Source organism: Aquila chrysaetos, chromosome Z (assembly GCF_900496995.4).
Source record: "Aquila chrysaetos chrysaetos chromosome Z, bAquChr1.4, whole genome shotgun sequence".
Taxonomy (NCBI): domain Eukaryota; kingdom Metazoa; phylum Chordata; class Aves; order Accipitriformes; family Accipitridae; genus Aquila; species Aquila chrysaetos.
Window position 1 is genome coordinate 86,492,371 of NC_044030.1, and position 13,694 is coordinate 86,506,064.

At 41.9% G+C, this 13,694-nt stretch overlaps 1 protein-coding gene across 4 annotated transcripts in view; it reads right to left on the reverse strand.

Annotated features, from left to right (window-relative positions):
* The window catches only part of MBD2 (methyl-CpG binding domain protein 2), a 42,157-nt gene extending 28,638 nt beyond the window's left edge, over window positions 1-13,519 (reverse strand). For all 4 annotated transcript variants that reach the window (XR_005931525.1, XM_030003709.1, XM_041120654.1 and 1 more), the window contains exons 1-2: window positions 13,361-13,519; window positions 483-642 (exon numbers count right to left, since the gene is read on the reverse strand). Coding sequence is in view for 3 of the 4 variants with exons in the window: in XM_030003709.1 (XP_029859569.1) it covers window positions 483-642; window positions 13,361-13,473 (273 nt within the window). In the remaining variant the exon portion in view is untranslated. The remainder of the gene's footprint in view (window positions 1-482; window positions 643-13,360) is intronic.
* Between the last annotated feature and the right edge of the window lie 175 nt (window positions 13,520-13,694).

Genomic DNA, 13,694 nt, shown 5'->3' on the forward strand with positions numbered 1-13,694 from the left:
CCTTGTTAAGGTACATAGCTGTACACAGACATCCAGATTTGTACAGATAAATACATTTGCCTCAGAAAACAAGCTTCCTGGCACATATTGCACACGTTAAAAATGTGAACTATTTCATCTCAGAACAGGAAGATGAACATAGCAATTTGAAGCCTTGCATAGGAGAGTCTCTTGGTGTCAACAGTCCTAACTTTTCCCATTTAGAATAATATAATTCAGGTAGATGACTAGCGCTGCGGTTCTTAGTCCCAAGCCACCTCCTGAATTACTCAAACTTTTGATTCATACTTAACCTCATCTTGATATTTTCTGGGTAGTAGCAGAGTATTCCTTCTATTTATAAATTTACCTACCACTACTAAAAATTAAACATACATGTACATCTTAGAAGCAGACTGCTTTAAGCAGAAAAGAAATTGCTAAATGAACTACAGGAAAGGAAATTCTTAGGATATCCTTAAACACAGTATTGACTAACAAACCTTATTTTGATTGAGAGAATCATTCCTTAGTCTCTGTTTGTTCTTCTGCAATTTACTGGGCATCATCTTTCCCGTTCTGAAGTCAAAACTGCTGAGATCAACAGTGTTTCCCAGGTATCTTGCCAACTGAGGCTTGCTTCTGAACTTCTTACCACTTGGACTAAAAAGAAGAAAACACTTTAGTATGTTTTGTTGTACAAGAGGATACAACCTTGACTTCTTATAACAGGTTTTATACCTTGTTAAATATCTAAAAAGTTTCCATTATCTTTATTCCATGTGGCACGTTCATTGATGTGTTGATTAGTGATGGTATACCTGCCCAACCTCTGCATATCCATTCCCATCCTTTGCACCGGATTTAATTTCTATGTCAGGCTGTTGGACGCTAGGATACACTACACCTTGGGAAGCTGGGTTAGCAGTACAGCTAAACCAAACCCCAGTAAAAGAAGTATAAATGTCAGACTGTGGCCAAGAGCAGGACCCTCCCTGCACAAATGTAAAAACCGTATGCAAGGTTTAAACTGATTGCTAGCTAAGGCCAACCTAGACCCAACAGCAACCCTTCTCAGCTATCAAACAGCAAGGTATTAAATAGATGCGCAGAACTAGGATTTGAGGTGACATGACATCTCTTAGCTATTCAGTCACCAAGACTGGTAAGCAAAGCCAGATAAGTATCTGAGCAACAAGCAAGCAAGCAGCAAGCAAGATGATGCAGAATATGAAACAGGTCCAAAGCTGCAATTGTGTATATAGATCCCATCATAATAAATCAAATCAGTTGTAGTGAAGTTATTTAAATCATCTGCATTTGGAATTATGGAATTATTATTACCCCAAAGTCCCAGCTGATGTTTATGAGTAACATCAGCAAATATCCAATTTCCAGTTATCCTAAGGAAGTGGTATGTCTACCAATCTTTACATCACAGAACTGTCTATCCCCTCATGTGTACTTCATTCTCAAGCATCCCAAACACAGTCGCACACATTGTGCACACTATCTGCACTAAATACACATTTAATCCATGCATATTTTCACCAGCCCCACTGGGGATTCCTGTAGACTTACTCACTAGTCTGCATGCCCTGTGTGCAAGTCATTGCACATAAGCACCTTATTGCCAAGAAGCTATATAGTTCATTTCACTGTAAGGGACAACAGCGCTGCCCCCAGACTTAAAAGCTCAACAGAAAATCAAGTATCAGGAACTGCTATGTGAAACTCAAGCTGCAACACCAGTTTGTGATAGCCATGAAAATATATCTATATCAGTACAGATAGCCATGAAAATGGCTAAATATCCATCACGTGAAGCCAAGAGTCCCTTGGTCTAATGCAAATTTCTATCCAATGAAACAAGCCAAGTGTCAAAATCCTCCCAACTACTGAAACCCAAGAGGTTAACTGAGCTCAGAGAGTTTTTCAGGCCACTTCCTTTCTGCAGAAAAGTACTGAATATTTTTGTTTTCTTCACTTTTCCAAAGTGGGTTTTTTTTTTCTTTAACTTAATAATGCCTTGAAGCAAGAACTTCCCCACGGAAGAATATGTATTGAATTCTGGGAAAAATAGCTAATTAAGCCAAACATTTTTCAAAGTCATTTAAATGAATCCAGAAATATGGAAAGACCTAATTAACAAGAGGTAAAGGGTAGGAGAAAAAGACTTAAAACAGATCACAATCTGAAGCTAACCTCCTCAAGGATGGGTGTGGGAGGGAAAAAAACCCCCACCACACATACACACACACACATCCCACCACAAACTATTTTCTACTTCTCGTAAACCAAGAACTGAAGCTATGCTAAAAGCCAAACTAAACACAACACCAGTTTTATTTTAGATAGTGGAGATTAACACCCTGGTTTGTTAACAGTAAGAAAAATTCTGCACTGAAGGTCAGAGACAGAGCAAGTCTTGTGGGGCAAGTAGGTTTGCTATTAAAATAATCTGACCCATTGTATTTCATTCCTATTCAGGCAGGTATAAGAAAAGTTCAGGATAAAACCTTGTCAAGAATTGCTGGCTGCCTGTCTCTGTTTCCTAACAGAGTGGAAGGGCTGAATTTACTGAATAAAGCGTCCTATTAGACATTGCCTTCCCGGCTTTCCTAATGAACGTAAAACACTGAAGGAAAAGGAGAAAACAATGACTATAAGCAAACCCTGAAGTTGGTGTTGGTATTCTGCATTCCAGACACTTTTTTTTTAATTAAAACCTGTATACACATGGTCATTTTAGCCCATAGCTAAGTAACTACTAAAAGGAGATAGAAATTTGACATCCTACATCTTCTTCTATTATATCCTAATTTTGGTACCAAAGATGAAACATGCTACCTTTCATTTTTCCCATATCACCATCTTCTACTGTTCTGTAAGAAGCTAACAGACTGTGTCATCAAGACAGCACTCTTTTTACTAGCTTTCCTCTTCAGGTTCCTTGGAGAGAAATCCTTCACGTACACCTCGAAGGAATCCAAAATTCCAGCAGTGAGCAGTTATCAGCCTAGCTTCACTAAAAATTCTTCCTGTAGAATTCTGAAAACAGATTTCACAAGTAAAAGCAAACTTTATAAATGCATCCAACATTCTTAAATTCTATTATTTACACATCTAACATTTTGGGGGTCTTGTTTGTTTTGTTCAGTAATCCAAAAGCAAATCAAAGCACATGATCCAATATTCTGTATTAGGATCTGCATGGATCATCAGTATTAAAGGGTATTTCAATCCACAGGACAAAACCTACCATTTAAGTGAATGGTGAAACTCTTAGCAGGGACAGACTGCAATCCATTAGCAAAATATCTAGTTTCACTTTAATTTCATTGTTAACAACAACTGCATTTTTGGGCCAAGATTAAAAAATAATCCAAGACAAAAAAGAAGGAACTAAAAATAGGCATTTTTTTACTAAAAAGTGTTTGACATTCTGTCCCATAGCTTTTGCTTCCATGTTTTCCCACACTGGCGTGAAGGGTGAGACTTGCTCTGTCTGTCCTTGACCTGAAATGACAAAGGTAAACAAAAAGGCAGGCAGAGAGGAATCTGTCCACCTTAGCTTTGGTTGCTACTTCAGTCAAGTACTTATTCTGGACTTTTTTACATTTCCCTTATTCCACCATTCATTCTCATCATCCTATTCCTTTTCCAGATGTTGCTGCCTCCAGTCAGCAGCCAGTGACCACAGCACCTCCCAGTCTCCGCAGAAATATGTCACTCCTTTGCACCCCACTACATTCATATTGTTGTCAATGCATCTTTTCCTTCCAAGTGGTGAACCAACCATCTGCCCTCTCTGACAAAAAGCAGAAATTGTTTTTCTTGGTCCTTAAGTCCATAGTCTTCTATTCCTTATTATTTTCGTCCTAAATCATCCCCTTATCTTTGAAGCCAATTGCTTCTGATTATTTTCTGATCCTCACTTGTTCTGCTGATGTCCCAGGTATGAAACTTGCTCATGATGCATACATAGCACACATGACTTGTGCATCCAAGTATTAATAAGATTGGTTCCAAGAACATTGTCCATGCAACTCCATTAGCAACTTATGACAACCAAGAAGCCCTTGTTTTATCATAACCTACTATTGCCTCCTCTTCACCCCATACTTAATCATTCTACAAAACCTGTAGTATTTTCCATTCTCCAGCTTCAATGAAATCTAACGACACACAATTGAAAGTGAAGTTCACTGAAGTCCAACAGATTAAGTAGCATTCCTTCTGCTTACTTCAGAACATTATTTTGGCACAAACTCTAAAATCTAGTGAATTCCACTATGAAACTACATTTCATTTGGTTCCATTTTCCACAAAAGCCCCTATCCTTAATTGTTTTTCATTTCACAGTTTCAACAAGTTCATATGATGTCAAAATACTGGAGAACGCTCTGTAAGCCTTGTGGTTCAACATCAGTAGCTGGCAAAATACCCCCTGGCCTTCCATTCAGTTTCAAGGCTGCATTTTTTTCTAATACTGTCCAGACTCGTCATTTCATATGTCACACCTTCCCTCTGTTCTAAGAGGGAGATGAATACGTGAGCTGGAAGGATTTGAATAAACTCAAAACTTTATTTTCACCCCACCTGTATTACTTTTCACATATATTCATTTTTTCACTACCAGTCCTGTAGTTGTTTCCATTTTGTACCCTGAAAGTGTAGGCTGTCAAACCACTAAAGTAATGCCTGAATTTCTGGATCGTTCCCAGATTATCTTCAATCTCTAACCTGCTCCTGCTGCAAAGCTTTCTCTTACCTGCAGAGGAAGCTCCATGAGGTTAAAGTCAAATAAAAGGCCTATTTGCAGAGGCTTTATTTGAACATCTATTAAATAATTAGTATGCAGTAATGGAAAAGAGTGAGGTTATAGATCCTATTTAAACCAGTATGTCTACATAAGAGCCTGCTACTTACACATCTTGGTTGAAACTAAGAAACAGCATGTTCTTTTTTTTTTTCCTAAAGGTGTTAAAACCAAGTTTAAGTTCAAATTTAGTTTTGAGTAGAAAAGAAAGGTGGAAGGAGAGGTATTAAGCTTTCTTCTCTCTGAGAAGGCACTCTGGATCATACTCTGGAGGTATCTTAGAAGTCAAACTGAAAGAGACGTTGAAGAAAGCTCAGACTTTGAAGTCACACTTGTTGCAGGAGATTTTTAAAAGGCATTGCTCTGAGTTCACATACTCTAAAATTTCAACTGCTATAAAAGTCAGAGGCATGGACCACTACATTATTTTAAGGAAACACTACACAGATATGGGAGAAACCAGTAAAATTTGCCCTCACCCACATGTTCTGCACATGCATTAACTTTATACTGACTTCTTTCATGCAACAAGAAGCAAGTGAAAGTGTTCTTTCAGGGTGCTGTGACATAGCAGAGACTCTGGTCTGACCAAATTGCAGCGTGACCCAACATTGAGACAATTTAGACTTGCAAGATCAATGTGGGATTACACAGGAATATCTCCACATAGATTTCAACAATAGATTGTTTTAAGACTGTTATTTTTATAAGTACTAACTAAAAGTTACAAATATTTAGCCTCACCTAAAGATAGCTGACTTTCTACAGCTTTTTAAAAAATTTGTTAACTTCATTTAGAAATTTCTGGGGTTTATTTTCCAGATAGAAATATTATATTTAGTGCACCTGAAAGACTTAGTTCTACCATAGTTGACGTGTATCAGCACTTAAACCTTATCCTGTCAAATTAAACACTGTACAATGTTTTTCGACATAACCAATTAACAAAAACCAGCAAACCTCAAAAGAGGCGATGTGCAACAACTTCTAAAAACTATTCTTTCAATTACATTATCAAGGCTCGTATCACTTTATACAAGATTAAATGAAGAACACAACCCTATACGCTCGCACAAATTCACATACTATACAAATTGTAGTTCTTAGTGGGCTGAAGGTGATTATATTATATAATGAGCTTGCGTGGAACTTTATTAAAAAGACACTTTTCAGATGTTTTCTGTGAAGCAGTAGAGCAAGCTAATTAACGTACAAGGAAGTTACCTTGAATTTTATTGTACAGCAAAACCTACTTGATACTAGCCTATCTGGCCCCCTCCCCAGTTCAAAATGCACAGTAAGTTTACAGGCAAGATAGTAGTGTGGCTTATTAAAACAATAACCTTGTTGGCAGACATTTCTGGGTTTGGTTGCTTTCAAAAAAATTCTGGCAAACTTCCTTTTTTTTTTTTTTACTTTGAGCTTTTGCTTGCTGGCCCTACCCATCAAACAGATCTGGAGGAAAATTTCAACCGCAGCAAGCTAGATGCTCCCCCAACAGCAGATGATAATAGGGAAAATGTGCTGTCTTCTCCGAGTTTAAAATGTCTTACTTTTCAAAGCAGGTCTAGCTTCAGAGTTTTGCAGCAGTGGCTAAAATGATAAGAAACTGAAGAAAGAGAAGGTGTGATTTCATGGCTATTAAAACTACAATTCATTCCCTTAATTTAGTATTTACACCCTCTACTACAGCACTGCAGGGGCAGTCTAAACAAATCAGTCACGCCACCTATTCCAAGGTGGCCAACAGTTGCATAGTTCCTGTTTTCTCAGGTTCCCGTCTAGCAGGCTGTAGTCTGACCTAGAGCCACACACCAATGAAAAGGAAGAAAAATGCTAAACACTTTTGAAAAGGCAATTCACATTAAAGACATCTCAATTTGGCTACCTAACAGAGGTACAGCAAGGCAAAGCATTTCTACCAATCACTCCCCTCCACAGGTTGGGAATGAAGCCCAGGAAAGGAGGTATATCCCAGCATTTCACAGTGTAATCATTAAGTCAGACCACAGAAATCCCACAATAAACTGAGTTGTTTGATCTTATGTTCAAGGGAACCTAATATTGGACAGCTGCTCACTAAAGCCTCCTAGATAGCTGACCTCTAAGGGAACATGACAGATTTGTTCATCACAATATAAAAACTGCTCTGCAATTTATTGGAGATACCTTTCCTCAAAGATTTGTTTGCAAATACTCAAACACACACTCTAAGACATTCAAAGATTCGGTAAAGAAGTCACTACATGAATGGCATAACATAATACATTTTCATGCCTTCAAAGGAGTTCAGCATTTGGTACCTAATTTTGCTTGCAGCAAAAATATATTTTTTACACAATAGTACGTATAGTTTATGCCACCACACTGAAACACCAACAGCAACTGACACCAATAAACTGTAAAAAGTTAATTTCCAGATTGTTATTTAATCTTCTATTTATGGAAATATTTTGGATTCATTTATCAGAATCTATTTCTGTTTCCTAAACAACCTGATGACCTCCTTTGCTGGGAGAGAGGACTGATTCACTGTGCCCTCGTAAAATGAAGTCGGAGTTACCACTACGACTTTGTAATAATCATTATCATCATTCAATACAGGGATGAATTCACCCTATAAAGAAAATAAATTTATTTTACATACTAAGACCCTACTAGCCAGCATGGTTCAGCCAGGATTCCCCATGCTGCCCCAAACTTACGTAAGGGAGATTGTTACCATGCATTTTCAGAGATCAATGAAAGTAACTGAGCCATGGAAATACAAAATAACACCCGTTCCACTTAAACTTCTTTTTCACATTCTCCTTCCAGCAGGCAAAACAAAAGGCAGCCAAAATATTCAAAGTAAAACCAAAAGATGATCAGAGAAAGCCTACACAAAAAAACTTGGGCTAACTTGTTTGTTATTATCATTGGCCTTGTGTTGGTTTTCATTTAAGTTTAGAAAAGCAGTACACTTATGAGCAGTGAGGGATGCAGACTTTCATAAGAGATGAGAAGAAGAAGATAGCAACTGAAAATTCTCCTCAATGAAGGCCAGCCCCTGAAGTGGGTGCAATGCAGAAAAAAAGATATAATAGGAGCAGCACTAAGAAACTAACAAGCAGCTAACGGCAGCAATTTTTTTCTTGCACAGAGGTGAAGTACATTCTCAAAATGTAGACCTCACTATTAGGACTTGTTTTAAGCTCTAATTACCTTTGGAAACAAAAAACCAATAACCCTATGTATAACATAAGCGTAACTGAGCATCACTCAGGAAGTCATGACTTGCTCAGTTTTAAAGACAAAGGTAAAGGTCTCCCTAAAAAAAAAAAAAAAAAAAAAAAAAAAAAAACCAAGGCAAAAAAAAAAAAAACCAACCAAGAATTAAACTAATCCTACCATCACTGGAAACTCTCTGGCATTTATTTTACTGTCAAACCACAAAACAAACTTCAAAGGGATGTCTGTTTGCCCCATGGGTACACCTATACTGGAAAAGCTTTTGTAGTTAAACTTAACAGTCTATTAGAATCCACTGAAAGCGGTGTCAACTACTTGGCTTTTTTAATCTCAACTAGAAAAAAAATTAGAGTAGTTCTTGCTTGCTTTTTTCCCACGAAGAACAAATGCATCAAAACAGAATATTAACTTGTTGCTGCTGTGAGAGAAGTAATTTCACGCCAGAGTTTAAGAAATATATTTCAACAGGTAAATGCTCTAGGGGGTTATATACACTAAAGGGATTTTACCAACAAAAGGAAGGGGTAAAGAAAACAGAAGCTGAGATACCCATGTTCAAAGTTCCCACTTCACTCAGACTTTTGCAGGACTTTGGAGGCATGACTGAGTCTTTTGGCAGGACAGCAGCACCCCCTACCTCATAGTACACTGAATAAATAATACTTTAAAAAAATCATTATGCCAATTTACTACAGTATTAGGCCCTATGTAAATAGGTTACTACTAGGAGAGTCACTTAAAAAATGCTCTTTGTGTAGGTACAGTTTCTCAGATAACTTTGATTACAATAAGATAGCAACGGTTAGGACAAATTGGAAATATGTTTCATACAAGCGCAGCAGCTTGATTTGAAAGAAAAATCAGATTTATAGCCTTAAATGGCATATCCTGTCTGTAGACGAAGTGAAAGAATACTCTCAGATTATCACTCTGCAGATACGGAGAGGACATTATAAAGGACTTTGTAGCAAATACAGACAAGCCATTCAGAAAAAGGACTTCTTATTCTTAAGAAGCAACAAAAATTATCTTTCAGCTCACCTTTGCTGTAAGTTGAGCATTCACTTTATAGTATGGACAAGACAGTCATTGAGAGAATTCCTACCTTCTTTACACCAGAAAAGATCACCTATATTCCTGGAAGTTGCTACTACGTATCTCAACCTGATTCAAAAGAACAATATTTTGTCTCGGCACCATTGTAATCTTCTTCTTGACTCTAACCCGTATCATCGTCACTGTGAATATTTCTTGCTCTTGAGACAGAACATCTGTAATCACTACAATACGCACTCGAGCTACAGGCACCGCACACCAGACCTATTGCACATACAACGTTCCAGGATGTTACCTGATGTGTGGATTAAAGCCTAAACCGGGTATTTATTCTGAGAATGCTGTGCTGGTTTTGCATTTGTCCTACATTCAGTATCATGATTTTTAATGCACTATTCCCTAGATCAAATAAGTTTATGTTACTAAATATAGTAATTCTCTCCTCCCTCAAACTCGGCTCCAGAAGAATTAGATTTTTCTCCACCACCATTAACAAGGATTCTGCAAGCCAAGCCAGGCCTCTGGTATCACCTGTGCAAGCCTACTATCCTCAAATCAAGACACACATGGAAATCTATTTCTTCTGACTGTATAAAATTAAGCAACTGGAAGTTTAAGTGAATTCTTCTGAAGATGTACAAACTTGAATGCAATGCTTGTTTTTGTCATTGTCCTACAGTTGCGAAAAAAGGCATTACTCTTCAAGTGGTCATGCCAAATCCTGACTATGCAGGCTTTTAGGGAATATTAGTCTGTATAAGGCACACAAATCAAAACCCACTTTGTACCCAGCTACATATTTTAACAACGTAGCATTTATTAACATTCTTTTTTTTCTCCTCAACAGAACTAGAGTGACATAACTCTTTTGAATGTACTTGGCCCGCTCTACTTACTAGATCAAAACAGATTTTCATTTGTTTTAAACATAGCAGTGCTGAAGTCTGCCTCATAGCTATAACAGAATGAAAAAAAAAAAAAAAAAAAAAAGAGATAAATTTCCTATGCCAGTCCTGCCTGCAGCCATAAAACCATTTTTTTATTTGTTTCACTTTGGTTGTGCAGAAGTAGTCCTGTTACTGAACAGAAGTTATTTCTCTAGACATAAATGACTACTTATTTTTCCAAACCTGTAATCTGTAGTGAAATCAACAAACTCTAAGCTATGAGTTGCCTGGTAAGTTTTTAGTTTCAATTTTGCGGTTGTTTGGCAGAAGATCTGCATCACTGCTAACCATGCTGGAAGGCATCCTAAAATTTGAAACATTTATTCCTACCACTTTCCCACATGAAAAAGACAGAATTCTAGAGTCAGTGATGAGCAGATTACACTCTTGCATCTTCAACAAAAATCGTGTTAAAGAGTTTCTTAACAGGGTTTTAGGCAACAGCAGCAGCAAAATCTGAAGGGTGAAGGCTCAGATCGTTACGCAGAAGGGGCTAAGCTCAAAAGCTGCGTTTTGATCTAGCGTAGTATTTGTGAAGTACTTCCACCACACCTCTCTCTTAATAGCTTTTTTATGATAATCACAAAGGTCAGAGGACTCATGGATATATGTGAAGAGGGGCAAAAAACATCCTACCAGAAACTACTGGAAGTGTTTTACTTTATCTGAGCAACTGGTTCACATCTACCTAAAGTGTGACATGTTAAAATACCATAAACCAGTCCTGAAACAAGCAAGTTTCAAAATGCATATAAGGTAGATTGCAACACGTATTAATCTTGCAAGAGTTGTTCTTAATTACTATTATTATTTAGACCATCACAGTAAATGAAGCTTTGTCCAATCCCTTTTGGTTTTTTTTTCTAGCCTTAAGAAATCAAAAAAAACTCAGGTTTTTAGTCAGCTAACTAAGGTGCCTTAATGAACTTAATGAGGTTACATATCATTCTTGGGAAAGCAAAACCTAAAACCTGGAAATACTAGAGCTTGCTGCATTTTTCCCATGTTTTCATAGTTTAATTAAGGATCTATAACATATAAAACACTGACACCCCCACATTCAGATGGGACAAACATGTGGCTAAACTCAAGTGGTTTTAAAACAGGTCATCCTGAGCAAAGAGCTGAAGTTACTTGGGCTTTCTGCATTAAATACATTCCAACATAGTCAGCAGTGACTGTCTGGCTTGAGAAAAGTCTGGAGTTTAATTCTGGAAAGAATAATCCTACACAGAAAGTTCAGTTTAGCAATCTGCAGAAAACCAGGACCCATCCAGAAAACAGGATTCAGATTGTAGACTCAAGTGCAATCGTTCAGACAGGCTCCACGAGGCAGCACCGCAGAAAGGAAAGGCAGATGCAGAGATAGACAGTGATGCCAGATGCTACCCAATCATCTGCCGCAATATTAGCATACGGTTGGGAGCGCAAGTCAGACAAAGGCGGTAAGACAAAAACAGAACTTGTCTAAAAAACTTTTCAATTGGATTCATTCAAAAAGCTCACGAAAAATCAACATTCCTCCTCCACATCTAGTGATCCTTTTGTCAGACGTTTCATTTTCTTTAGCAGCAACACATGATGGGTCAAATGATGCCATATTCAACACTGACAGAAACCGACTTTTCCATTAGCTGGTATCTGAGAAGGAGCAAGCACAACTTCTTACTCCTCCAGCTGGGCAGCAGAAAGACTGAGTCCATTCACTGCAACAAAAGGAGACTGCTAGGCCTGCTCGGAAACAGCAATGTTAGGGAGAGGTTTCAGGTGCGGTTCATCAGATGCATATAGTGCTATAAATAGAGGTGCTGTGGGTAAGAGGTTAGCCGTTGCAGAAGACAGCTTCCTCTGCTGTGCAGCAGGCTGGACTTACAGAAGCATGGCCTAAGAGCAAGACTTCAGCATTTATTTGATTTCTGCCTTGGGAAAAGAACTGTCTTTTCAGTTTCTGAAAGCAAGCGGGAGGGTGAAACAAAATTAGGTTGCTGTTGCTTCTCTTGGTTTTGCGATAACCCGTGCAGTAATAACGAGTACGTTTAGCAGTGGCAAGACTTCGCCAATTTTCACATGCTCTTAACTTTGCTGAATTTTCAACTGTTGTTACTAACGGTAATCTTCCTAATTAATTCAGCGTGGTGTGCGTGTGCCCCGCCAATGACCTAACTATTTTGGTAGGACGTCTTGCGTACAGATGATGGCAACTCTGACTCAGTTTAAATGCAGGGAGGTGTTCTCCTTAGCCTGATCCTGCTCTACGGAAAAGATAGGCTCGGGAGGGTTGTCACAGGCCAGCGTGCAGCTCCCTCCCAAAGGAAAACCGGGTTCCTTACAAGCCCTGCGAGCTGCCCAGCGGTCAGCCCTGCAGCCAGCCAGCCCAGCGCTGGCAGTCGCCTGCTGGTGGCAGGGAACCGCGGAGCATCGCTACAGACGAACCGGCGGCTCCTCCCGAGCGAGGGGCACGGCTGGCTGCCCGGGGCTCCTGCACACGCGGCAGGAGGAGCTCCGGCGGCGGCGGGGCCTGGCCTCCAGCCCGCCCTGCGGGCGCCTCTCCCCGAGGTGTCCCCCCCCCCCAGGCCGCCGGCGGGAGCCGCTGTCCTGCGGGCAGGGCCCCCGCAGGCGGCGGCCAACCGATCCCCGCCGCCGCCGGGGCTGGGCTGCTTCGGGGCGCCGCCCGAGGGGAGAGACGCCCCGTCCGCCCCCTCCTCTCCCGGCACCGGCGCTCTCCTCACCGCGGCCGTGAGGGCCGCTCCCCGCAACCGCCCCTGTCAGGGAGGGGACCGGCCCCGACCACCCAGCGGTGCCTGACAGGGCAGCCATGGCGGGAGGGGACCGGCCTCACCCCCCTGACAGGGCAGCCATGGCGGGAGGGGACCGGCCTCACCCCCCTGACAGGGCAGCCATGGCGGGAGGGGACCGGCCCTCTGACAGGGGAACACCATGGCGGGAGGGGACCGGCCTCACCCCCCTGACAGGGCAGCCATGGCGGGAGGGGACCGGCCCTCTGACAGGGGAACACCATGGCGGGAGGGGACCGGCCCTCTGACAGGCGTGCGGCGGAGTGCGGGGACCGGCCCCATCCTCCCACCGGCCCCTGACAGGCGGGCCAGCGGCGGGGGAGCGGGACACCCCGCCGCCCCTGACGCGGAGGGGGGGAGCTCGGGGAGCAGGTGGCGGGGCCGGGGAGGAGGAGGAGGAGGAGGAGGAGGAGGAGGAGGAGAGGGGGGAGCATGGAGGAGCGCTGGCGCCGGTCCCCTGCCCGGGCCGGCCCCGTCCCGCCGGGGAGGAACGGGCTGTCACGGGCCGGTCGGCCCCGCCGGTTACGTACCTGAAGTAGTAGACATCGCTTTTACCGGCGCTGAGGCCCGACTTGCGGATCACCTCTTCCTTCTTCCAGCCCGGGGGCAGCGCGGGGCAGTCCATCCTGCCCTGCTTCTCCATGCACCGGGCGCAGGGCCCGAGGCGGCGGCGCCGGATGAAGTAGCGACGCGGGCTCGCCCGGCGCCCAGCCCCCGGCGCTCGCAACAAGAGCTTTATTGTTCCCGGACACGGCCGGGGCCGGGACCCCCTGGCGATGGCGGCCGCGGCGCGCTGCTCGGCGCCAGGAGCGCGGGCTGCGCGCGCAGCCGGCGGAGCTCTCGCCCCGGCGCCCGCTTCCGCGA